The sequence below is a fragment of the Micropterus salmoides genome, unplaced genomic scaffold (assembly GCF_014851395.1).
Source record: "Micropterus salmoides isolate LMB-PRFRI ecotype aquatic unplaced genomic scaffold, ASM1485139v1 Ms_hic_scaffold_12, whole genome shotgun sequence".
NCBI lineage: Eukaryota > Metazoa > Chordata > Actinopteri > Centrarchiformes > Centrarchidae > Micropterus > Micropterus salmoides.
The window spans coordinates 33,763,351-33,790,939 of NW_024040263.1; the positions used below are offsets into that span (position 1 = coordinate 33,763,351).

The following is a 27,589-nucleotide window of genomic DNA, read 5'->3' on the forward strand; positions in this document are numbered from 1 at the left end:
AGTCCTCACCAGACCAGAAGAGACCAACAAGCTACAACCTGTAACCACAGAATGGGGAACAAACAGAGTATGAGACAGTACTGCACTAAACAACAAACTTAACCAGAAATAACGAGGAGAAACCTTTTCTCTCTGGGTACGAGTTCAACAACATGCTGATGATTTTTCAACATGTTGGATGTCCCGAGGAGAGGGTTCGTCCTCTGGGTGCAGAGATCAGGACCAGGTCTGTCTCTGGACTGAAGGACAGCTGAAGCTACTCAAACTAAGGGCTCAAATGAGGGGCGTGACCCCACACTTTGCTCATGAGATGATGACAATAGTTGGTTCACGAAAACAAGACGAGAAGATATTTTAACACTGTTTTGAAGGAACATTTAATGGTTATGCAGCTATGATATGCAGATATGGGAAGTTTTGAGCATTAAATACTTAACTTCCTGCATTCTGGAGAAACTTTCTGCATCAATTTATGGTGGAAATGTCTTTTTTATGTAAAGGGAAAAACAAAACTCGGGTGGTTTTTAAATTCAAAATTTAAAAACGTGATGGAATAATAATAATATAATGCAGGAATCAGTAGCTTGTTTTTTTGGATTGCATTGCATGTTTTCTGTCCCCAGAGTGAATGACTCCAATGCCCAGTTCATTTTTCAATTTGTAGTCAGTTGAGAGTTTGGGGGCAAATATATGTGATGCAACTTACTTATTGACGTGTATTAAAAAGATACCAACAATCGCTGCACGCGGTCAAGGCTGAGGCTGAACGTGACCTTCAGTCAGCATTTTGTGACAGAGTGAGACGTCTGGGATTTCACCTATCTTTGGAGTGAGAGAGAGAGAGAGAGAGAGAGAGAGAGAGAGAGAGAGGTTCAGTCCTGCCAGGTGTCTCAGTCTCCGTCAAACCGAAAATCTTCATCCGTGGATTCACCGTCTCTGATGGAGAAGAGCGAAAACGGAGGAGGAGGAGGAGGAGGAGGAGGAGGAGGATACCACCGGGCGGCCAAGCGGGTCCGGACGGAGGAGAATGCCGGCGCGGAGGAGCTGGAGGACGGGGAGGAGGAGCAGGAATCCACCGGAGAGGAGGCAGCGGGGAGCGGAGGCTCCGACAGCAGGAGCCGGAAGATCGGAGGGAAGGTGGGGGCGGTTTATCTGCGCTGCTGTCTCTCTCTGTTGGAAACAACAAAACGCGTCTGTTTGTGTCGTTTCCACCGTCTGACATTTAGATTCATGTGATGGAGAGCACACACACACAGATCTGTTGGTGTTTTTCCTTTTGTCAAACTGTGTTTTATATTTAAATCTAAGTTTGCAAGTGTCTCAGGGTGAAACATCAGAAGCTCTCTCTGTTCTTATGATTTAAACCTCTGTGAGGACTTTATTATTATTTATTTCCTCCTCTTCACTTCATCCTCTGAGAGACATTCAGTCTTTAACAGTTACTCAGAGTCCTTCAGGAGTGTAAAGATGTTTTCAGGTTTTCTTCAGTATTTTAAGCTTAAAAACATCCACTGCAGCAGACGGTGTGTCACTAAAGCACAGTCTTATCATGCTGTTGATGGTGAACAACTGTTCAAACTTTTGATAATGAGCTAAATTGGAGGTCTTGGAAAGCTGGAGGAGGTTCTAGGCTTCATTTAGGAGGGTTGTAGTTATAAAGCGAAGGCCTGCGGCTCGGGTCTCTGTTAGTCACAGGGTTGTTGGTTTGAGTCCAGCTCCACGTGTCAAAGTGTCTTTGAGCTAAACTCTGCACCCACGTTGCCCCTGATTGACTCAGAATGTTTTCTCTGTTAGAAAATACATCTGAACGTACTCTGGCCTCCTTGTTGTAGCTTCTCTTAAAGTTTCCCATGAGGTGAAAATCGATGTTCAAGTGTTTTTATGTGATTTGCACTAAACGTCACCAACACATCATCTCTGGCCCAGCAATGACAGAAACGTTGTTTTGAAGCTGTTCTTGATGATAAAACACCATCAACACCATCATGACCGTTTGTCATTTTCTGGAAAACAATTTTGAAATGTGGGTGACTCATCCTACACTCAGAGCGTATTAATTTAGCGCCCAATGAAAAACATTCTAAATTTTTTTAAAGCCACCAGAGCAAAGTGTTTCAGGGGGCCAATCAGGCCTCACTGGTGACTGGACAAAAACACAAAGTTTATTCACTGATTTTGTTGAAACTGCATCAGATTTGATGGAGAAAAGTTTTCTCTCTGATGTTCCCCGGCTGCTCTGCCTCAACCCTCTTTTTGATTCAGTTTTCTGATGTATAGGTAGCTTCACTTGCTGCAGAAGTAGCTGCTGCTGCTAACTAGCTGCCATTTCTTAATAGCTCAGTTAGCGGTGCAGCTAACACCTCTACTCTAGCACTGGAGGTTTTCAGGCACAGGGGCGGGGAGACCCGGCAGGGAATGATGGTGCTGGAATGAACACCAGAACCTACGCAGTTCTGGGTGTGTGGTTTGGAAGTGGCGCTCCAGGTCAAACTGAAGTGTGTTTTGTTGCAAAGAATCTGTAGAGGACAAATCCAGCATAACCTGAAATCCTTCTCTGCTCGTACGGTTCTTAGTTAGACTCTGACTTGGACTCCGTCCGTCACAACCTTGTTGGATTAGAAATTGTTCTGTTTTTAATAATATGCTAGCATGTCAGCTAGCATATTATCCAAACTAATAACACGGCTACACGAGTGAGCAGTTGTTGCCAGACGTCCTTTAATTCAGCTGCGACATTTAGGAATCAAGTAAAATTCCAAATATACACAAAAAGGTTGCATGCTTACAGTGCCGTGTGCTGTTCTATTATTGTCTCATCTTTTACTGGAATATTATTTACCCGTCCGAGATCACCATGCTGCTGCAGAGGGTTACTGGAACCTGCAGCACGGCAGGTCTGGTCCCGTTTGTAACTTTTTAGTTTTAGTTTAGTTAGTTATGTGCATTTGCTGCCATGAGAGCCGAGAACACTTCCTCTGATAACACCTCTAACCCCTAACATGCACTTCCCGTGCTCTTCTTCTTCTATCCCCTTACAGTTCTCTTGTATTGATTGCATTTGTTAATTCTTCCCCTAGGTATTTACCTTATTGGCGCTGTATGCACTGTTAGCTCTTACTAGTATGTATTGTCACTTGTAGATCTCTTTCTGTATTGATGCTTGGTTGTTCCTCAAATGTAAGTCGCTTTGGATAAAAGCGTCTGTCGAATGGGTGAATGTAAATATGATTAAAGCTTGGTGAGCTGCACACTGAGGAACAATCTTTTAAGGAGGTGACTTTTGTAGCTCTTAGATATTTGGATATTGGCGTATTATCTTTCATGCCACAGTATGGAACTTAAACAGTGTCAGTCTGGTCTTTGGTCTCTGGCTCTGATCCTCTGCTCAGTGAGAAAATATGGCCTCTGAGGTTTTGGCAGGAAGTGCCTGCTGCGCTCAGCAGGAAGTGAGGTTACCTTGATGAATGAGCCTGTGCTATTCTGAGTGATGCTGTAACCTTCTTAGTGGTCAGATGAGCTCAGAGTAAATTATCAGGGCAGACAAATGCGATCAACACATCGAGACACAGAATTGCATGCACATCCAGGGCACGAAGCTCACGTTCCACCACATCCCAAAGATGCTCTATTGGGTTGAGATCTGGTGACTGTGGGGGCCATTTTAGTACAGTGAACTCATTGTCATGTTTGAAATGATTCGAGCTTTGTGACATGGTGCATTATCCTGCTGGAAGTAGCCATCAGAGGATGGGTACATGGTGGCCATAAAGGGATGGACGTGGTCAGAAACAATGCTCAGGTAGGCCGTGGCATTTAAACAATGCGTAATTGGCACTAAGGGGCCTAAAGTGTGCCAAGAAAACATCCCCCACACCATTACACCACCACCAGCAGCCTGCACAGTGGTAACAAGGCATGATGGATCCATGTTCTCATTCTGTTTACGCCAAATTCTGACTCTACCATCTGAATGTCTCAACAGAAACCGAGACTCATCAGACCAGGCAACATTTTTCCAGTCTTCAACTGTCCAATTTTGGTGAGCTCTTGCAAATTGTAGCCTCTTTTTCCTATTTGTAGTGGAGATGAGTGGTACCCGGTGGGGTCTTCTGCTGTTGTAGCCCATCCGCCTCAAGGTTGTGCGTGTTGTGGCTTCACAAATGCTTTGCCGCATACCTCGGTTGTAACGAGTGGTTATTTCAGTCAAAGTTGCTCTTCTATCAGCTTGAATCAGTCGGCCCGTTCTCCTCTGACCTCTAGTATCAACGAGGCATTTTCGCCCACAGGACTGCCGCATACTGGATGTTTTTCCCTTTTCACACCGTTCTTTGTAAACCCTAGAAATGGTTGTGCGTGAAAATCCCAGTAACTGAGCAGATTGTGAAATACTCAGACCGGCCCGTCTGGCACCAACAACCATGCCGCACTCAAAATTGCTTAAATCACCTTTCTTTCCCATTCTGACATTCAGTTTGGAGTTCAGGAGATTGTCTTGACCAGGACCACACCCCTAAATGCATTGAAGCAACTGCCATGTGATTGGTTGATTAGATAATTGCATTAATGAGAAACTGAACAGGTGTTCCTAATAATCCTTTAGGTGAGTGTATATGTTGTTGGTCTGTGTTTGTGTTTTATCTCGACACACTGAAGGATGTAAGAGAGTTTGGAGAGATCTGATTAAACAGTTGGCTGCAGCTTCCTCCCTCCTCAGCAGATCAGTCAGCGCTCTGCAAACAGAGAGCATCATGGGAAACAAAACCACAATGCATCTCCCATCGGCCTGAGACACCAAACAGAGGCTGTCAGTTTGAAGCTGGTAATGGACAGACCGTATCCTGCTGACCAGTTTTACATCTTTAATTTAAATGCTGCTGCTCCTGGTTTTTAAATCAGCCTCCTCTCTGATGGAGCGAAGCTCTCGAACGTGGACTGACAGAACGAGATTAAAAATTAAAATAATAACCAATTAAATTTCAGTTCATGTGTTTCTAAACACCAGTCAGAGCATTTAAATCAACCCCAGTTTTTATTTTTCTGCCAACAGTGACTGAGTTACTGATGTCTGCAGTGGATTATATTCAGGTGGAGCTCTCTCCGCTACAGCTGACTTCAAAGCTTTATTGTTATAACAGAGATCAAACAGAAATCACCTGTCGAGGTGTGAAGCCGACCCGAGTCATTCAGGAAACCAGCTTCTGGAGAATCAAGTGAAAAACTGCTTCAGTTTCCTTCATTAACTCAGGTAGCTGATCTGAATGTGACACTACATCCATCCATCATCATCCAGTATACATCCATCCATCCATCATCATTCATCATCATCCAATATACATCCATCCATCATCCATCCATCCATCAACTATCCACCCATCATCTATCTATCCATCCATCATCTATACATCCATCCATCATCCATCTATCCATCCATCATTTACTATCCATCCATCATCCATCCATCCATCATCCATCCATCCATCCATCCATCATCCATCTATCCATCATTTACTATCCATCCATCCATCCATCATTCACTATACATCCATCATCCATCCATCATCCATCCATCCATCATTTACTATACATCCATCATCCCTCATTCACTATACATCCATCCATCCATCATCCATCTATCCATCCATCCATCATCTACTATCCATCTATCCATCCATCCATCCATCCATCATTTACTATACATCCATCATCCCTCATTCACTATACATCCATCCATCCATCCATCATCCATCTATCCATCCATCCATCATCTACTATCCATCTATCCATCCATCCATCCATCCATCATTTACTATCCATCCATCCATCCATCCATCATTTACTATCCATCCATCCATCATCTACTATCCATCTATCCATCCATCCATCCATCCATCCATCATTTACTATACATCCATCATCCCTCATTCACTATACATCCATCCATCCATCCATCATCCATCTATCCATCCATCATCATCTACTATCCATCTATCCATCCATCCATCCAACCATCATTTACTATCCATCCATCCATCCATCCATCATTCACTATACATCCATCATCCATCCATCCATCCATCATCCATCTATCCATCCATCATCATCTACTATCCATCTATCCATCCATCCATCCATCCATCATTTACTATCCATCCATCCATCATTTACTATCCATCCATCCATCCATCATTCACTATACATCCATCATCCATCCATCCATCATCCATCTATCCATCCATCATCATCTACTATCCATCTATCCATCCATCCATCCATCCATCATTTACTATCCATCCATCCATCATTTACTATCCATCCATCCATCCATCCATCCATCATTCACTATACATCCATCATCCATCCATCCATCATCCATCTATCCATCGTCCACTATACATCCATCTATCCATCCATCTATCATCTACTATACATCCATCCATCCATCCATCTATCATCTACTATACATCCATCCATAAATCCATCCATCATCATTTACTATACATCCATCATCCCTCATTCACTATACATCCATCCATCCATCCATCATCCATCTATCCATCCATCCATCATCTACTATCCATCCATCCATCCATCCATCCATCCATCATCTACTATCCATCCATCCATCCATCCATCATCTACTATCCATCCATCCATCCATCATCCATCCATCATTTACTATACATCCATCCATCCATCATCCATCTGTCCATCCATCCATCATTTACTATCCATCCATCCATCCATCATTTACTATACATCCATCCATCCATCATTCACTATACATCCATCCATCCATCCATCCATCATCCATCTATCCATCCATCCATCATCTACTATCCATCCATCCATCCATCCATCCATCCATCATTTACTATACATCCATCCATCCATCCATCCATCACCCATCTATCCATTATCCATCCATCTTCCACCATCCATCCATTGATCCATGTTGGTGATTGGCCATAGGCCGACCCTCTGTGTGTCCTGGTTGTGATCAGGTTTGTGGACTGTCCCCTTTGTGTTGCATATGGAAACACCACATCCTGGTGTCCAGTAGAACCTGTTAACACCAGATCCAGGTTTCTGGCTTACGCAGCAGTTGGTCACTAAAATAATAATGTGTGTGTGTGTGAACGTTGTGATGGCGACTAACCAGCTGAGTGTGTAATGCATTATAAAGCAGCTTGTGTTTTCCATTAACCCCGAGCAGCAACGTTCAAGAACACACGGTGTGTTAAACCTCGTTCACACATCAGAGACCTCCGTTTACAGGAGCGCCACGGGGACGCACACCAGAAAAACACAACAAGACATCTCCTCCTCATGTCCAGGCTGCGAGGTTTATAGATGATGAATCATTCTCCCTCGTTAGCCTCGTTAAACGCTCGTTAGCTCAGCGGCTGACCAGGCTAATGTTGCCAGTGAGGCGTCAGGGAGGAAGAAGAGGAGGCGATGAAGATGAAGGCTGCAGGAGGAGGAGGAGGATGAGCTGGGCCACAGAGATGCAGTGGCGGCCTGACAAGAAGGAAGCAGCTCACCACTGAGCGCTCAGCCTCAGGCTCACACACGTGCACACGCTAAATAGACATCCACCAAATAAAATGCTGAAGCTCAGTCACCATGGCGACCGGGCCGTGTGTGTGTGTGTGCTGCACCTCCTCTGCATGAGCGCAGAGGAGGTGCAGCTCCAACACAAACACATTTCCATCTCTGTGTTGTTTCACCGCTGACTCATGAGCACGCCGCCGCCTGTAAACGAACCTCTTTCCCCTCTTTTTCGACGTCGCCGTTGCTGCGGTAACCGAGCCCGGCGCAGGTGCGGCGCAGCGTGGCGCCCGTGTGAACGCGCTGAAGCGACAACTTTGAGGTTAATGCTCGCTGCCATCTCAGTCTGTCACTGCAGCCTGGAAAAGAAAACAAAATAGGCCAAAAAAATGTTTTGGCACGCGAGCTGAAGTGGGACGACAGAGCTGCCGCCACAACGCTTCACTGTGCTGAGAGACACCTGTCACTCAAGGAAAACTTGCCCTAAAACTTGTACAGTTAGCGTGCTGGGATACTCCTCTGTCTTATTTCCCTTTGTCAACATTATTACTGATAGAAATGATGGTGAAAAGTTACTAAACTGAGACCACAGCTGTGATAAACTGCAAGAAATTGCCGCCGAGCAGAAGATTAAAATACCTGAGACGAGGAGTTTGTGGAGACGTGGATGATGTACTGAAAGTAATAGCAGTAAAAGTACACAAAAGTACCATTCCATACATTGAGTATGACTTTTACTATTGGTATTTTATGGTATGGTATATTTTGATGTATTTTTACACTGTGGCTTTGCTACTTTTACTTAAGTAAAATATCTGAGTACTTCTTCAACCACTGTCTGAAATTATTAGATTGTTTGAGCAGCATTTTACTGTTGTAGCTGCTCGATATGCACCTGACGTTGTGACTGGAGTTGATGAGTCGCTTGTGATGAAAAGTGGTGGAGCGACATCAGCGCTCGGATTAGACGAGAAGAGTATATTAGAGAATTAGAGAATATTAAATGCTGAAATATATGAGTGGTGCTCCCACAGAAGATTTTAATTTCCTGCATTCTGGAGACATTTTCTGCACTGATTGAGGGTTTTTTTATTTATTTATATGAAGGGAAACACAAAATTCAGGTGACAATTCAAAATATAAAAATATAACAGAATATAATGCAGTAATCAGCAGCTTTAGTTTATAAGTTCAGTGTGCAAGAATTGGTTCCAACCGCGCAGGAGAAGCTACGGTGGCCGACTCTGTTGGCTCTTGTGCTAAATAATCAGTGTGGTCCTCCATTTGTCCAAATAAACTAGTCAACTACTTCTACAACTGCTTCTTCCTTCTTCTTCGTATGTATTCACCATAGTGAGGAAACACATTCTATAAAGCAGTTTGTCCTTTTGGGCTACCGTAGAAACATGACGGCGCAACATGGTGACGTCCATGTAAGGGCAGCCGCGGTGTCTGTAGATAGAAATGTCTCATTCTAAGGTTATAAAAACGTTCACTATGTGAGGTCTTTATACACTAAAGAAAACATAGTTATGGATATTTTATTGCATTTCTGTAAGTAGATAGAAATATTACACACTGCAGCTTTAAGTTGCTTTTTTGGAAAATGCACATTTGTTTCTTTTTGCATTGCATGTTCTCTTATTGTGCAAAATAAACAGTTCTCAAATCATTTTCAGTTGTTATTTAACATTTCTTGTTATCCCTATGTGGTGGAGGCGTCTTTCGATACTTTGGGAAAAACAGAACAAAGTTCCATTTGAAGGCAGAAAATGATGGATTTTAAACATATCATCATATTCCATTAGTTGAAAACAGTGCGTCAGCCCAGACATTCAGATCCAGATGTCCACAGAGTGTTGGACTGATGCCGCGAGTCAGATCTACAGATCAGATCATTTAGTCGAGGCGTGTTTCCTGCACCGGCGTGAAGCTTCTGAACCTGCAGCCTCGACCTGCTGCAGCAAAAAGGTCAGGCTGCAAAAGCTGCTACGCTTTCTCAACCTCTTCCTGAGAAACACAGTCAACATGTTTACGTCGTCTCTATCGGCGTGAGATCTTCCGACTAACCGTCATGATTTGTTCTCACCCTCAGCTGCTCGCTGACACCTTTGCACCTGCACACAACACTGACAATCTATTAAAGACCAGAGTACACAAGTACTATCAGCTTCATGTACTTAAACTATCAGCTCTAAGAGTACACAAGTACTATCAGCTTCATGTACTTAAACTATCAGCAGTAAGAGTACACAAGTACTATCAGCTTCATGTACTTAAACTATCAGCAGTAAGAGTACACAAGTACTATCAGCTTAAACTATCAGCAGTAAGAGTACACAAGTACTATCAGCTTCATGTACTTAAACTATCAGCTCTAAGAGTACACAAGTACTATCAGCTTCATGTACTTAAACTATGAGCTCTAAGAGTACACAAGTACTATCAGCTTCATGTACTTAAACTATCAGCTCTAAGAGTACACAAGTACTATAAGCTTCATGTACTTAAACTATCAGCAGTAAGAGTACACAAGTACTATAAGCTTCATGTACTTAAACTATGAGCTCTAAGAGTACACAAGTACTATCAGCTTCATGTACTTAAACTATCAGCTCTAAGAGTACACAAGTACTATCAGCTTTATGTACTTAAACTATCAGCAGTAAGAGTACACAAGTACTATCAGCTTCATGTACTTAAACTATCAGCTCTAAGAGTACACAAGTACTATCAGCTTCATGTACTTAAACTATCAGCAGTAAGAGTACACAAGTACTATAAGCTTCATGTACTTAAACTATCAGCAGTAAGAGTACACAAGTACTATCAGCTTCATGTACTTAAACTATCAGCTCTAAGAGTACACAAGTACTATCAGCTTCATGTACTTAAACTATCAGCAGTAAGAGTACACAAGTACTATCAGCTTCATGTACTTAAACTATGAGCTCTAAGAGTACACAAGTACTATCAGCTTCATGTACTTAAACTATCAGCTCTAAGAGTACACAAGTACTATCAGCTTCATGTACTTAAACTATCAGCAGTAAGAGTACACAAGTACTATAAGCTTCATGTACTTAAACTATCAGCAGTAAGAGTACACAAGTACTATCAGCTTCATGTACTTAAACTATCAGCTCTAAGAGTACACAAGTACTATCAGCTTCATGTACTTAAACTATCAGCAGTAAGAGTACACAAGTACTATAAGCTTCATGTACTTAAACTATCAGCAGTAAGAGTACACAAGTACTATAAGCTTCATGTACTTAAACTATCAGCAGTAAGAGTACACAAGTACTATCAGCTTCATGTACTTAAACTATCAGCTCTAAGAGTACACAAGTACTATCAGCTTCATGTACTTAAACTATCAGCAGTAAGAGTACACAAGTACTATCAGCTTCATGTACTTAAACTATCAGCTCTAAGAGTACACAAGTACTATCAGCTTCATGTACTTAAACTATCAGCAGTAAGAGTACACAAGTACTATCAGCTTCATGTACTTAAACTATCAGCAGTAAGAGTACACAAGTACTATCAGCTTCATGTACTTAAACTATCAGCAGTAAGAGTACACAAGTACTATCAGCTTCATGTACTTAAACTATCAGCAGTAAGAGTACACAAGTACTATCAGCTTCATGTACTTAAACTATCAGCTCTAAGAGTACACAAGTACTATCAGCTTCATGTACTTAAACTATCAGCTCTAAGAGTACACAAGTACTATAAGCTTCATGTACTTAAACTATCAGCTCTAAGAGTACACAAGTACTATCAGCTTCATGTACTTAAACTATCAGCTCTAAGAGTACACAAGTACTATCAGCTTCATGTACTTAAACTATCAGCTCTAAGAGTACACAAGTACTATCAGCTTCATGTACTTAAACTATCAGCAGTAAGAGTACACAAGTACTATCAGCTTCATGTACTTAAACTATCAGCTCTAAGAGTACACAAGTACTATAAGCTTCATGTACTTAAACTATCAGCAGTAAGAGTACACAAGTACTATAAGCTTCATGTACTTAAACTATGAGCTCTAAGAGTACACAAGTACTATCAGCTTCATGTACTTAAACTATCAGCTCTAAGAGTACACAAGTACTATCAGCTTCATGTACTTAAACTATCAGCAGTAAGAGTACACAGGTACTATCAGCTTCATGTACTTAAACTATCAGCTCTAAGAGTACACAAGTACTATCAGCTTCATGTACTTAAACTATCAGCAGTAAGAGTACACAAGTACTATAAGCTTCATGTACTTAAACTATCAGCAGTAAGAGTACACAAGTACTATCAGCTTCATGTACTTAAACTATCAGCTCTAAGAGTACACAAGTACTATCAGCTTCATGTACTTAAACTATCAGCAGTAAGAGTACACAAGTACTATCAGCTTCATGTACTTAAACTATGAGCTCTAAGAGTACACAAGTACTATCAGCTTCATGTACTTAAACTATCAGCTCTAAGAGTACACAAGTACTATCAGCTTCATGTACTTAAACTATCAGCAGTAAGAGTACACAAGTACTATAAGCTTCATGTACTTAAACTATCAGCAGTAAGAGTACACAAGTACTATCAGCTTCATGTACTTAAACTATCAGCTCTAAGAGTACACAAGTACTATCAGCTTCATGTACTTAAACTATCAGCAGTAAGAGTACACAAGTACTATCAGCTTCATGTACTTAAACTATCAGCAGTAAGAGTACACAAGTACTATAAGCTTCATGTACTTAAACTATCAGCAGTAAGAGTACACAAGTACTATCAGCTTCATGTACTTAAACTATCAGCTCTAAGAGTACACAAGTACTATCAGCTTCATGTACTTAAACTATCAGCTCTAAGAGTACACAAGTACTATAAGCTTCATGTACTTAAACTATCAGCTCTAAGAGTACACAAGTACTATCAGCTTCATGTACTTAAACTATCAGCAGTAAGAGTACACAAGTACTATCAGCTTCATGTACTTAAACTATCAGCAGTAAGAGTACACAAGTACTATCAGCTTCATGTACTTAAACTATCAGCAGTAAGAGTACACAAGTACTATCAGCTTCATGTACTTAAACTATCAGCAGTAAGAGTACACAAGTACTATCAGCTTCATGTACTTAAACTATCAGCTCTAAGAGTACACAAGTACTATCAGCTTCATGTACTTAAACTATCAGCTCTAAGAGTACACAAGTACTATAAGCTTCATGTACTTAAACTATCAGCTCTAAGAGTACACAAGTACTATCAGCTTCATGTACTTAAACTATCAGCTCTAAGAGTACACAAGTACTATCAGCTTCATGTACTTAAACTATCAGCTCTAAGAGTACACAAGTACTTACTTTATATGGTTAGCTAGTTTTAAGTATTTTATTTATATCTACCTAGTTTTAAGTATTTTATATATGGTTAGCTAGTTTTAAATACTTTGTACAGCTAGTTTTGACTTCAGAATATACAGTTAGCTAGTTTTTAAGTACTTAAGTACAGTCAGTTTAGTCCAGTGGTTCCCAAACAAGCGGTCAGGTCTGTCCAAAGGATTAGCAGATTAATCTGCACGTCTGTTTTCAGTTATTGGACTTTTCTTTTGAACAGTTATTAAAATGAAACCATCTGCGACGTTTAGAGGAGAAGTGTCTCCTTGGTGGAACCTTTTTAAACAGTCTATGGGTCGAACTGATAACAACTCAATGACTCTAAAACATGACGAGGAGACACACTGATTTTGAAGAAGACGTCACACAAGACAAAAAGATTCAGAACCTGGTTTAATTTCTAAGAACGTGTTGCTGTTTTTTCCAGAAATCTGTAGAGCAATACAAGTAGCCTACAAGATTTCCCTCTGAAAAGGAAATACTCAACTAATAATTGCATGTCGGTACTTAATCATAAGTTAATTTCCACCATTGGGAAAATGAATATCCGGATTCCATCCAACTGCTGCAGCTGATCATCAACAAACCTGCAAGTTTGTTTTTCCCTTTATTGACCTCAAAACCTTCATTGCTGCAAACACCAGAGCGCAGAACAGGCTGTGGTCAGTGTTAACCATTCTGAGCGGACCGTATGGCTGAGAAAAGAGTATTCTTACTTAGTCGCCACCTGCACTGTGACAAACATCTGCTTTGATGCTGTAAGCTAGTTTGCACATTTGTTGCTGCACAGAGATGACTCTGTGATGCAGAGGAGGAGGGGGGGGGGGCATCTGTCTCTGTTATCTGCCTTCCTGTCCTGACTTCTCAGATCTTGTTTCACAACAGATGCTCGTGTGTGTGTGTGTGTGTGTGGTCTTGTTTTTCTATCTTTATGGCGCCAAACCAACACCAGGTCGCAGCCAACGTTCTTTTCTTGGAACCACCTGTTAATGCACCTTCAGAAGCTTTATTTGTACAATTTATATATATGTATATAATATTAATTAAGGAAGACAGAGCAGTTCTACAGTGAAAGAATGAACAAATTATTTGATTTAATTGTTAATTTTATATCTGAAAATTTTTAGTGACGTAAACGTTGTTTTTAGCTTTGACGGTTTGCTGCTTACTTTGGTTCCATTTAAGGATTTTCACTGGACTCACTGGGGGAGCTATAAAACCTTTGACTGGTAGTGTAAATGTAAACCGTTACTGGTGATATTGATATTCCAATCATCATTATTAGTAGTCAGACAGGAATGTATAGTGATTTACTTTATAGACAAAGTGTGTCACAGTTACAGATGAAATGAAAGCAACATGGACGAATAAAGAAGAAATAAAATGATTCTTCCGTTATGAAACACAGACACACCTGGTGTCTAACTAAACTAACTAAGGACTTCTCTTGTCTCTGCAGGATGGTGCGGGGGACAGCCACCGCATCCCCCCGTCCCCGGTCGTCCACGTCCGAGGGCTCTGCGACGCCGTGGTGGAGGCTGATCTGGTGGAGGGACTCGACAAGTTCGGCAACATCTGGTAACATTTTAAATTACTGACTACACGTTCCTTCACCTTTTAAATACTGACATGCTCGACACAGATGAGGCAGAAATAAAAGGGGCGCTCAGAGGAAATGGCTGCTGGGTGTATTCACCAACGGCTGGTTGTTATTTAGGTGCACACTGTGCGGTCTGCTGCGTTTCTGCTGACCTTCAGAACAACCTGGTTTAGACACACTCACCACAACAAAGCCTCTGCTGCTCTGTCTGCAGCTAATCTGGTTTTAATGCATCTCAGCACCTCTGCTGCTCTGCTTTGTCTGAAAACCGTCATCATACAAATCCTCATGATCACAGTGTCATCATGTTGAACAGATCATTGAAAGACACATTGTCTTGGAGGCTGCAGAGGCAGAGTGAAGAGGATTATATAAACACTGGCTGAAATGTTTGTTGTTTTAGTTTATCATTGTCATCCATACATTTATCATTTTCTACACAACCTGGTAGGAAAAAAGTGTTTCTGAAGACTCCAGTAACAAACCCTGGGGACTGTTTCCACATATGGTGGTGCTGGAATGACTCGTAGGTTTCAAAAGGTTTTGAATCTCTGTAAACGCTTCAGCTGGCTGCAGTGGCTGAAATGTAGGGGAGAGCGGGGTGAGTTGAGCCATTTTTTACTTGATGTGTCTTTAAAGGGAGGACATGACAGTAAGATCTGCAACTAAAATATGTACATATATTTTAGCATGTGGTGCATCCCTGGGAATAATAAGTTTAAATTTAAAATAAACGTTCTTCAAAAAATCTGGCTTTCCAAAAAGAAAGTGGACTCTTGGCTCAACTTACCCCTCATATGAGGGGTAAGTTTACATCAATGGCATTTTATTATGCAAACTCAAACCCCAGTTCCCAACATTTAATTGCATTTAGCAATGAAACATTGCAGCTATGTCTCCTAGTTGTTTCACTTCATTGTATCGCTTTCAAGTCACCCTGTTTATCATATGTCCTGCACCACCTGATGAATGGACTTCCCGTTTTGTATCTCTCCCACTGCTCTGTCCAAACCCACAATGGGAGTTGAAGCCTGTCTGTCTTCCATTCATAGAAGTATGACGTGATGGTTTCTGCTCTAAAATGCATAATTTCAGTGATGCATAAAGGTGCGTTCACACCGAAAGCGAATCCAGCGTTTTGGGCAGCTTGATTACACACAAAATCAGTGCAAAGACGTGTATTCCTGCGAATTCACTCTGGGTGGCGCGAAAGAGGTGTTTGTCCCAACATTCGCTGGTTCGCGCGAGTTCAAATTCACTTGACGCGATGTTGCGAACGCCTATTAGCGGTGAGATTGTCTAGTCACTTCTACAACAAAATATGTGAAAAATTCCAAAATTACCCTTTAAAACAAGATATATATGTGGGGGGTCATGAGATGATGAGAAAGCAGAAAAAATATATTTCTAATTCAAGTGTGTTTTTGTTGCCTGGAATAGCAGTTAGCTAACAGATTCCTTGTTTAATTATAAACTTGAAGCAGTTAGATTAGCCTATCTGAGAACAGAGCACTCAGCACTCTGTGGAGGAAGCTTCATTGTATTCAGCACAGAGACCAGAAACCAACCAGTACTGATCTCTGGGATAGCTCCAAGTCCTGCTCCATGTTTTCTGTGTCTGTTAGTTTGTGGTAACTTAAATCTAATATCTGGGAAAGATCAAGTATAAACTAAAGTGATAAAGTTGATGGAGACACCACAGGATACTGACCTTTAGTGGTGCAAACTCTCAAATACATTTCCACTGGTAACCTTGACTTGTTTGAAATCATCATTTTGGTAACTTCTGATGGTAATTTGTAAATATTATGTACAGTAATTAATAAAAAAAATGAATCAATAGTCACATCAGTGCTTTCAAAACAGTAAACAAATCAACTACTTTTTTTTTTGCAAAACAGTTTGAGCCAACTTTGTAAAAGTCTCTTTTAAAGCTTCAGAAAACAACCACCCCCATCGTTTTTCAACACAAAATGACGCCCTTGCCTGTATGTTAAACGCAGACACCTGAGCTCCTCCCCTGTCTGCTCGCTCTGTCTACAGCTACGTGATGATGATGCCGTTTAAGCGCCAGGCTCTGGTGGAGTTTGACAGCGTGGAGAGCGCCGAGCGCTGCGTGTCGTCTGGAAGCGTCTGTATCGCCGACCAGCAGGCCTTCTTCAACTTCTCCACCAGCCAGCGGATCACCAGACCCACCAACGCAGACGACCCCACCAGCGGGAACAAGGTTCTGCTGCTCTCCATCCAGAACCCGCTGTACCCCGTCACCACCGTAAGTCTCCTCTACCAGAACTTCCTTTACCTGTTTCACAGATGTTAGAACCTCCTTCACTTGAACTATTTCCACTCCGCCTGCGTAAACTCTGCAATTAGTTTGAAGAAAATCTGCATTTGGTTATTCTTCCTGTGTGATGTACTGGCAGTCATAGCTATGGTCTCTCTCTCTGTCTCTCTCTCTCTCTGGCAGGATGTCCTGTACACCGTCTGCAACCCCGTCGGTAGCGTCCTGCGCATCGTCATCTTCAAACGCAACGGCATCCAGGCCATGGTGGAATATCCTGACCGTGTGTGTGTGTGCACTTGTACATATGTTTGAAGTATTTCTCAGATCAGAAGAGACGTTTTAAAGTTCAGTTTAGAGCTGAACTTTACCATGATGATGAGCACAGGAGGGTTAACAACACGTTCTCACTCCAGACTCAGCACATATGGATGCTTGGTCAACACCCCATGGTGTTGCTTTTTGACGCCCTGGGTAACGTTTAGCATAGCGTAACAATACATATGCAATGTCCAGTTATACTCTAAAATAAAAGTACATGTTAATGTTATCAAACAGAACGTTGTTCACGTTCTAAAATGTTGTGAAACGTTACAATTTGGTTAGGTTTTAGGTGACGTATTAGATAATCCACCACCATGGTCCTGTCTCCACTGTTATGCTGATGACACACAGCTGTATCGTAATAGCGCCAAATCCACTCAGCTCACCCCTCAGTCACGTGTTAACTGTCTGAATGAAATAAAAACCTGGATGTCATCTAACCTACTCAAACTAAACAGAGCTAATGGTGGTGGCTCCCAAGCTGCTCCTCCAGAGGGTAGGTGATCTACTCTTCAAAGTGGATGGTTGCTCCATCTCTCCATCCCAAGAAGTCCGCAACCTTGGTGTCATTTCGGACTCCACCCTCTCATTCCAGTCACATGTCAAACTCATTACAAGGTCTGCCTTCTACCACCTCAAAAACATCTCCAGACTTCGACCATCACTCTTAGACTCTGTGGCAGAGATCCATGCCTTCATCACCTCCCGCCTGGACTACTGTAATGGTGTCCTGTATGGGGTACCCAGCAAGGTCCTGGACAGGCTGCAATATGTCCAGAACTCGGCTTCCCGGGTTCTCACTCACACTAGGTCGTGGCAGCACATCACCCCAATACTCACTCAGCTTCACTGGCTCCCGGTCAAATTCCGCATCACCTACAAAATCCTACTCCTCACCTATAAATCTCTCCATGCCACTGCCCCCCAGTACCTACTGGACCTTATCCACCCCTACTCCCCCTCACGGAACCTGTGGTCCACCGACAAGGGCCTGCTCTCTGTCCCCCACACCAGACTGCGGACTTTTGGGGACAGAGCCTTCGGCGTCGCAGCCCCCACCCTCTGGAACTCCATCCCCACAGAGATCCGAAATGCTCCCTCTCTGGACACCTTCAAAAAACTCCTAAAAACCCACCTCTTCACAAAGGCATTCAACCCTGAATGACTTTTTGTAGCTCTGTCTCTGCAATTATGTGTAAAGTGTCCTTGGGTCCTGTGAAAGGCGCTATAAAAATACTATCATTTTGAAAAACATTGTTACTTACGTGACTTAACTGACGTAAGTTAAGGAACAATTAGATTTTTTGTTTCACACGGGAAACGAACACCGAACTCCTGGTTGAAAGTCCAGTTTCTGGCCACCCACCATAACCACCTCCTTACTCTTTACTGTTACCTACGCCTACCTTTAGCGTGAAAGAACAACGCTACGAGGTTTCCCCCAGTGCGTTACAAACTGACGGCAGCTGGTCTTGATGATGCGTCCACATGTGACGACTTGGGAGTGAGAACGGGTTGGCATTAAAGCTTAATGGACTTCAAGATCAAATTTAGATTAACTCCAGCTGACCTCCTTGAGGATGTTGTTGTTGGTCTTGTTTCTTTCCTCTGATTGGCTGCTTTTCCAGTCATCCTGATGAGTCATCCTTAATGAGCTCGTTAACGTTTGAGTCTGTGGAGGACGCCATGAAGGCCAAACTGGCTCTGAACGGAGCCGACATCTACGCCGGCTGCTGCACGCTCAAGATCGAATACGCTCGGGTAACCACACACACACACACACACACACACACACACACACACACACACACACAGGGCTCTGGACAAACACACACTCAGGTGCATGCACACATACACACCCTCACTCTCATGCCCACGCACACACACCCACCCAGAGGTGCTGTGCTCTGTCGCCCCCTGCAGCCCAACAGACTGAACGTCGTCCGCAATGACAACAGCAGCTGGGATTACACCAAACCCTTCCTCTTGCAGCGAGGTAGGACAGCACACACACACACACACACACACACACACACACACACAGGTGTTCTCAGGTGTTGTTCAGGTGGGCGGAGCTATAATGGGAATAATATGCTTTCACCATGAGCTCCATGAAGGTGCAGGCTGTTCTGCCCTCACAGGAACAATAAGTGTTAATCCCCAACACAGATGGGGGTCAAACCCCCGATTTAAATTGCGTCACCTGGTGAGTGATTGAGAGCAAGAGGCTCCAAGAGCTCCAAACAGGGATGTGACAGCACTTTGGGACATTATCACGTTACACTGACGACACAGCAACATGTAGCACACTTTTTATTTTTATGTTTTTTACTTTCTGGCTCTTGCCCTACAGAGTGGACGGGAGGTAATTGTCAATAATTATCTATATTTGTCAATAATCAATGCAAAATTGTCGGTCAGAACAGCATCATTAAGCAGCTGGGATTACTCTAAAGCCTTCCTCCTGCACACTTAACTGTACCATCAGTTGTATCGTCAGCTCTCTGTAGATCAGCATATGTCGTTGTCTGTTATCATGTTTCTTTGTGTTTTATTAGTCTATCATTTGGTTTCTTTGTGTCTCTGTACCTATTTTTATTAAGGTCTGTTGTTGTCCTTTGTCTTCCGTCTTCTGTTTATGCTATTTATCCCCGTTCCTTCCAGGAGGCCTAAAAAAGAATCTTTTCTTAAATAACTTGCCTGTTAAAATAAAGGTATTGCTGTGTGGAAAAACCTGCATGTTTTGAATGTAATGCACCCTCGCAGGTGGTGCAGGTCTTTTATTATTACTGGTCAAACTCCTTAAGCCCTAAAAAATATGATATTTCAGCCATGTTTTAGTCTTGCTGCTTTTTGTAGAAAAAAACCCTAAACAAATTGTGATTCAGCCCCAAACTTCAACACGTAAAGTCTTGAGCTCCATCCTGCTGACATGTGACCTCTAACATTTATCTCGGTCAGTCTGTGGTAATGATGATGTTACAGATGGACTGTTGGAGTTGGTGTTTGCTGTTGCTAAGGGTGAAACACATTCGCATCCTGTTGTAGCCTGAAGCATCTGATTAAATGAGCTGCAAAACAGCGAGACTGACAGTCAGTCAGGAAGTACTAACCAGGGCTGCACGATATATTTTTTTCAGCATTGCAATGCGTATTAACTCCAAGAATTCAACTTTTTAATTGCTTGAAGTAGGCCCCGCCCCCGTTAGTGTTCAACGAAAACTTGAAAATGAGTGAGGAACAGGAGAAAACCACCGAAACAAACTCAAAGATTAAACTGCAGCCTGGAGGTGGTGAAGCTGCTGAAGCTGCTGAAGCTGCTGAAGCTGCTGAAGCTGCTGAAGCTGCTGAGGCTGCTGAAGCTGCTGAGGCTGCTGAGGCTGCTGAAGCTGCTGAAGCTGCTGAGGCTGCTGAAGCTGCTGAAGCTGCTGAAGCTGCTGAAGCTGCTGAAGCTGCTGAGGCTGCTGAGGCTGCTGAAGCTGCTGAGGCTGCTGAGGCTGCTGAAGCTGCTGAAGCTGCTGAGGCTGCTGAAGCTGCTGAAGCTGCTGAGGCTGCTGAAGCTGCTGAAGCTGCTGAGGCTGCTGAAGCTGCTGAGGCTGCTGAGGCTGCTGAAGCTGCTGAGGCTGCTGAGGCTGCTGAAGCTGCTGAGGCTGCTGAAGCTGCTGAAGCTGCTGAGGCTGCTGAGGCTGCTGAAGCTGCTGAGGCTGCTGAAGCTGCTGAGGCTGCTGAGGCTGCTGAAGCTGCTGAGGCTGCTGAGTAGGCTGAAGCTGCTGAAGCTGCTGAGGCTGCTGAAGCTGCTGAGGCTGCTGAGTAGGCTGAAGCTGCTGAAGCTGCTGAGGCTGCTGAAGCTGCTGAGGCTGCTGAGTAGGCTGAAGCTGCTGAGGCTGCTGAGTAGGCTGAAGCTGCTGAAGCTGCTGAGGCTGCTGAAGCTGCTGAGGCTGCTGAAGCTGCTGAAGCTGCTGAAGCTGCTGAGGCTGCTGAAAATAGATTTTCAGGCTCATCAGAGTGTGAGCGCTCACTTTCACCTCCTGCTGCTCCGGCCTCATGTGGGTCACACTCTGCTGAACTTCTGTGTTTGTGTGTTGCAGAGCGGGGAAAGGGGAGGCAGCGGCAGGCCATCCTGGGAGAGCATCCATCCAACGGCTACGGTAAATCTGCCTCCCTCGTCGAGCTGTGTCATCATCACCGACCTTTGGTGTTTTTAATCAGTGTTTGTGTCTCTCCAGGCCAACACTGCCCCCTGCTGCCTCTGCCTGCTAACAGCAGGTACAGGAGGAGCAGTGAGGAGGTGCAGGACATGGTCTCCTACCCGCTGCTCCTCCCTAAGACCTCCTCCTCCTCCTCCTACTCGTCCTCCTTTAGGGGCCACGCCGCCTCCAGCTCAGTCGCCATGGTGAGCGGCCTCCATCCCGCCAAGATGAACTGCAGCTGCATCTTCAACCTCTTCTGTCTGTACGGCAACGTGGAGAAGGTGTGTGTGCCGGGACAGGCAGGAAAAACCATCGTGTTGACGTGTTGAGTCACCTGACCCCTTTAAAAAAAGCTGAAACCTGATTGGTTGCAGGTGAAGTTCATGAAGAGTGTTCCCGGCACGGCGTTGGTGGAGATGGGAGACGAGTACGCCGTGGACCGAGCCGTGACTCACCTCAACAGCATCAAGGTGTTCGGCCAAAAACTCAACGTCTGGTGAGTGCTGATAACTTTCAGACAACAGTTAGGACACAAGGTGGGGGCCGGGGGCCGGGGCCGGGGGCCGGGGGCCGGGGGCCGGGGTCAGGTGGCGACAAGATCACTCAGTAACTGCTGCTGATATAAGACGTTTCAGATTGTCTGTGAGATGGTTAAAAGATAGGAAATAATTACAAAACACTGACTCACATTGTTGTTCATAAAAAACCCTGAACGGAAACACCAGAAAAACAATCAAACCAAGAGCTTCCTGTTGTCTGAGTTGTGAAAGACGTTTGTGGATAAACAGAAACAGCCTCGCTGGATAAACGTGCACGAAGCAGAGCCTGAAAGTGAAGAGCACATCACCTGAGTGCGGAGCGATGACGAGGCTGTGACCTTCCTCACGTTCACACATGAAGCTAATAGAAACATCTGATGCCATCATGTTCTCCACATCCCGTCGTTTGACACTTTTAATGACGTCACCTCGCTGTGTCAGCCAATGAGCTCGTGTTCTCACAGCAGCAGCAGCAGGTCAAATTCTCTTCTGCCTGATCTTCTGGAAATGTGCTTAAAGGTTAAAGCAACATCGTATAAGATGTCTAGACTAGTCCAACAGAAAGAAGTCCGGCTCTTTTTCTCTTCCTCCTCGTCTTCTTCGGTCTCTTCAGCGTCTGCCATGATATCCACACTGAGAATACCGAGCTAGCTTCTTCCAAAGATCTCACACTGTACATTATATACTTGCTGCTTGTGGCTCGCTGAAGAGTCGTGTTGGTGCCGTAAAGCGTCACTCTGCTGCCGTGATGAATGTCCTGCTGGGTTTTCCAGTGTTACAGAGCGCAGTAGATGGCGCTCTGAGCCCGGAGAGGAAACGACAGAGACGCCATTCACCCTGTTATAAGTCAGTGTAGCATTAAAATGATTTTGAAGCTGTTATTTAAGATAAAACATGTAAACTTGACTGCCTCATTGTGACAAACGAAAACTGCGTCCTCAGACCACTCAGCTGACAGGACGCTGTGTCGACTGTGCTCAGTAAAACTTCATTCTTAAAGATCTTTACATTTGCCTTGTGTCAACCCCCCCCCCCCACTTCACCTCTCAGCGTGTCCAAGCAGCAGGCGGTGATTCCCAGCCAGGTGTTCGAGCTGACCGACGGCAGCAGCAGCTACCAGGACTTCAGTCTGACCAGAAACAACCGCTTCAGCAGCGCGCAGAGCAGCAGGAACATCATCCAGCCGCCCGCCGCCGTCCTGCACTTCTACAACGCCCCGCCCACCCTCAGCCAACACCAGCTGCACAAGGTGAGGTCACACCTGCGAGAGGGGATTCAACAGAGGAAGATTAGCTTTGATGGGGCCCAGTATATCTGCGGGACACCTTCGCTGAGGAGACATGACTTTACTGGCGTCTTGTCGTGTTGAATATTCAGATATTGTTTTCTCTGCATCACGCAGGTCTGTGAAGTGCTTCTCATCTCCAGTGGTGGACGAAGTATTCAGATCCTTTATTTCAGTAAACTAACTAACCACACTGTAAAAATAGTCTGTTACAAGTAAAAGTACTGCAGTGAAAATGCTACTTGAAGTATGTAATTATAATGCAGTAAAATGTCCCCTGTGATTCTATTATTATTAGTCCTCATCATTTATGTAAAGCAGGATGCTGTTTAGACTTTTAACTCTGGATCAATCTGCTGATTATTTTCTCCATTAATCAATTTATTGATTGTAAAAACAATGTTGTCACAGTTCGCAGAGCCCAAAGTGACGCCTTTACAATGATTTGTTTTGTCCAGCCAACAGTCCAAACCTCCAAACATTCAATTTTTTTTAATAATTCAAATGAAAAGCAGCAAATCTTCACAGGAAACGTTTTTACATGAAAAGTGACTTAACAATCAAATTAGTTTTAATTTTCTGTTTCAGCTGTACTTGGACTACTAGACTGGAGTTTAATTTATAACTAAACATCATATTTTATAAACTCTTCATGTGTTTTATGTGTAAAAACTGAAGCTGTCAGATAAATGTAGTGAAGTAAAAAGTACAACATCTCCCTCTGAGATGCAGTAGAAGTAGGAAGTGGCGTGAAAAGAAAATACTCCAGCAAAGTACAGGTACCTCATATTTGTACGGTACTTGAGTAAATGTACTCAGTTACTTTCTCATCTCATAACCAGCTTCAAATCAAGTCCTCGCCAAAGATGGATGAGGTAAACTTTCCAAATTATGAAACATAACAGACCATATTCACATTGGTTCAAGGAAACCTCTGACATGTTTCCCATAAATGTGTCTGCTGTGGCTCTACGGTTCACCCTGACTTTGCACTCACCACCTCCACCTCTCGATACTATACTGCCGGGTGGAAATAAACTGGAAAAGGAGAGAAGAGGAAGCAGAATTTCTTTAGCTCATTAAAAACAGCCTCTCTTATCTCTTTCTACTCTGCAGCTCTGTACTGAACACAACGTTCCCGCCTTCACCAAGTTCAAGGTGTTCGACGCCAAACGTGAGTTTAAATAATTACACAGCAGACCAGGAGCTTTAGAAATAAACACTTCTACTTCATCATTTTCCTCCCTCCTCATCCCAGCAGCCAGCTCCAAGACTCTGTCCGGTCTGCTGGAGTTTGACAGTAAAACTGAAGCTGTGGAGACTCTGACCGTCCTCAACCACCACCAGATCAGAATACCCAGTAAGTGCTCAACAGACCAATCAGGGCGAGGCGATCAATCAAATCAACTTTAAAAGAAAAGATCTTGCATATCTCTAAGTGAATATGTAGAACTACAAGGAACCAAGAGTTCTTTCAGATATGGAGGATAATCGAAATAGGCACATTTGAAAATGAACAGGAATGAACGTACCTGCACTCTCCACTAGATGTCAGGCGTTCACCTGATGTTTGTTAAATACATTCATCATGTTTATGACTGCAGACTGACAGTGTGTTCTCTGACCTGCAGACAGCTCCACCCCCTTCACCCTGAAACTCTGCTTCTCCACCTCCTCCCATCTGTGAGCCGGAAACAAGATGGCCTCCAAGGGCCCCTCCGGTCCTGCAGGAAGAATCAGAGAGGACGTTCTAAAAAGAGAGAAGGAGGGACAGAAGATTTGAGTGTGTGAAGGGATGACGTTAGTGTGTTTGCTGTTTGTCCGACTCACAGTGGAGCAGGGAGCGATGGAGTCATGGACTGAACGAAGAGGACTGAGCCTTTTTCCTGAACGACGTCAGCAGCCTGAGAGGAAACCTTCCGACTCCATCCTCCACAAAACACCCTGAAGATAAAGATATGTAACTCTGTAGGGAAGGATCGGGATGTTGAACAAAACTCAGGGAGGATTCAGTAAAAAGTGTAAACCAATCAGAAATCAGCCATTAAAATAGAGAGACTGTTACCACAAGATATTTGAACAATCAACATGTTTTTATTTTTATTAATATGGGATTTCCTTTTTTGAATTTAAAGTAAGTTAGTGTGACTTCATTTAACTTGCAGATACATCAGTTTATGTTGTGACGATGTAATTAGCTCCAAAGTTAGATTGACTCATCTGAACCTCCGTTTTCTTGTAATCGCAAAGACATTCGTTCAGTTCAGCGTGTCTTCCAAATGTTTTAAATGTTTGTGTCTCCTCTGTAACTGAACTTGTTTCTGAATTACTTTTTGTTTTTAGAATAGTTTGATTCTCGGTTGATGAGCTGACTGATACCATCGTAGTTTGTGGTGAACTCTGCAGTTTTCATTCTAGATGTGTGAACAGACTTCAAAGCACAAGATTATTCATGGTCAGTGTTCAACCCGCGTTTACACGAGAAATCCACTTTGAGGATAAAACCCTTTTTAGTTTTAGTTGTTTGTGACTTTTTAAGTAACAACGCTTTTTGTTCAACCCGTTCTCACCATCCCAAGATCAAGATACCCTAAAGGTAGGTCTGGGATATTTAACAGAAAGGTCTGAGTAAGGAGGTGGTTGCGTAGGACGGTGGGCCGACTTTCAACCAAGCGTTCATTCGGTGTGAAACAAGAAGTTAACATTGAATGTTTTTATTTGAAGTTACGTAAGTTGACATCCATAATGTAGTTATTTTAACCCAAACCATGATCATGAGCGGAACTCGCTCTAGACTTAAAAAAGGAGATTAATGGCGGGAATTCCTGGAGCTGGACCGCAATTACCAAGATCTTTATGATGTCTTATTAAAATCACAACCTGCCCGAGTGTCGCTATGTTTGCTTTGTTTACAAATTCGAAGGTTGTCAAGGACTATGATCCGGTGTCAGCGAGGGGTGAGCCGGTCCTGATCTGCCCCCTGGTGGATTCACGTTTAATCCTCCTAGTACGCGCAAAGTACTCGAAGCATGTGAACAATTCTGTTTGCAACAATCTCGTTTGCAACGCTGACGGGGGTTCGAATCCACTGCGAGACACCAATGTGTCCCTGAGCAAGAAGACGCTTAACCCCTCGTTGCTCCAGAGGCGTGTGACCTTTGACATGTATAGCCATTGTAAGTCGCTTTGGATAAAAGTGTCAGCTAAATGAATAAATGTAAAGTTATCGACGTTTAGGGCTCTGCAGTCAAGTTTGCAACGGTTAGCAACAATAAATATGCAATAATAACGTCCGGTTAGACTTTCAAAATAAACCTTTAACGCTGCTAAACATCGCCATCTTGAAACGGCACGTTGTGAAAATTGTGAAATGTTGCAATTTGGTTTGGGCAATAAAAGTACCTGGTTAGGTAAGATAATGGTTTGCGTTAAAATAACAACGTACGTCAGTTAAAATGTAAGTGTATTACATGTTACTCTGTCCTTTCTGTTAAATATATCTTTACCGCTACAGGGCTTCCCCCACTGCTTTGAACTATGACGGTAAGGGGCTCCCTAGCGCGTTATGAACTGATGTCGGCGGGTCTTGACCATGCATGTGACAAGTTGAGAGTGAGAAGGGGTCGACCACTGCAAAATAGCGATGTTTCGTGACATTAAGTACTTTCTTTTTAAAGTCTAACAGGATGTTGCATATTTATCCTTGCTAACTTGACTGCAGAGCCCTAAACGTTGGAAAAGAATGCTAAAGAGTACACAGGGCGTTCAAAAGCGACGCCCAGGGGTCTGACCAAGCGTCCGTGTGTGAGGGGTCGGCAGTGAGAACGTGCTGGGTTCTTTTTGTACTCACTCAGTTACAGTTTTTCTCATTCGCTTTGGTGCATTTCTTGAGTCATGCGGTGGGTTAGACTGTAACTGGCTTAAAATCCTCTCAAAAGTACATCTTTGTGTCAGTGTTCGTGTCAGTGCATCAGAATGATGAGTCCTCGTGTGATTGGTTACAAACAAGTGACCCAAAGTGTTTACTGTGTTGTCAGTATCACAGTGTACTCTGTAAGTGTTTTCTGATTTATCCTTGAAGTTTGGATGACAAGGCTGCACTTTATTCTGCATACATTAATTTCAACAGTACAAAGGTACACATTGCAAGAGATTGGACAGGATTCACAGTTAATGTTTTAAAATGTACGAAACGTGATGTTTCAGATAATCATTTGCATTAATGTGCTAAAACATTTGCAAGTGTGTGACGAGGTCATGATGTGGAGACTGAACAAGTACTTTCACTTCTGATCTGAGAAATGAACCAAAGCGACTGAGAAAAGCTGTGATTTGATTCTCATGTGGTTCCTGAAATTGATTATAGCCTGCAGTATCTGTGACTGAAGAACATTGAATCCTTGTAGCACCATGA

The 27,589-nt window shown here is 43.2% G+C and overlaps 1 protein-coding gene across 2 annotated transcripts; it reads left to right on the forward strand.

Annotated features, from left to right (window-relative positions):
• Positions 1 to 876: 876 nt before the first annotated feature.
• Positions 877 to 27,589, forward strand: LOC119899957 (heterogeneous nuclear ribonucleoprotein L-like). Of its 2 annotated transcripts, none has more exons than XM_038714787.1 (13): positions 877 to 1,137; positions 14,416 to 14,534; positions 16,600 to 16,828; positions 17,024 to 17,109; positions 18,826 to 18,922; positions 19,085 to 19,157; positions 21,250 to 21,309; positions 21,388 to 21,632; positions 21,726 to 21,847; positions 22,941 to 23,139; positions 24,292 to 24,349; positions 24,434 to 24,535; positions 24,807 to 27,589. In XM_038714787.1, the coding sequence occupies exons 1-13, from the start codon at positions 940 to 942 to the stop codon at positions 24,860 to 24,862; spliced, it is 1,644 nt and encodes a 547-aa protein (XP_038570715.1). In that variant the 5' UTR covers positions 877 to 939; the 3' UTR covers positions 24,863 to 27,589. The 2 variants fall into 2 exon arrangements, with proteins under 2 accessions (XP_038570715.1, XP_038570716.1); XM_038714788.1 differs by having other exon boundaries at positions 24,437 to 24,535.

What these genes read in the sequence shown, in the direction of transcription:
- LOC119899957 (XM_038714787.1), top strand. Translation starts at nt 940, where the DNA reads ATGGAGAAGAGCGAAAACGGAGGAGGAGGAGGAGGAGGAGGAGGAGGA. An exon ending in GACAAGTTCGGCAACATCTG is followed by an intron (nt 14,535 to 16,599) that starts GTAACATTTTAA and finishes CTCTGTCTACAG; the next exon opens with CTACGTGATGATGATGCCGT. An exon ending in TCAAGATCGAATACGCTCGG is followed by an intron (nt 18,923 to 19,084) that starts GTAACCACACAC and finishes CGCCCCCTGCAG; the next exon opens with CCCAACAGACTGAACGTCGT.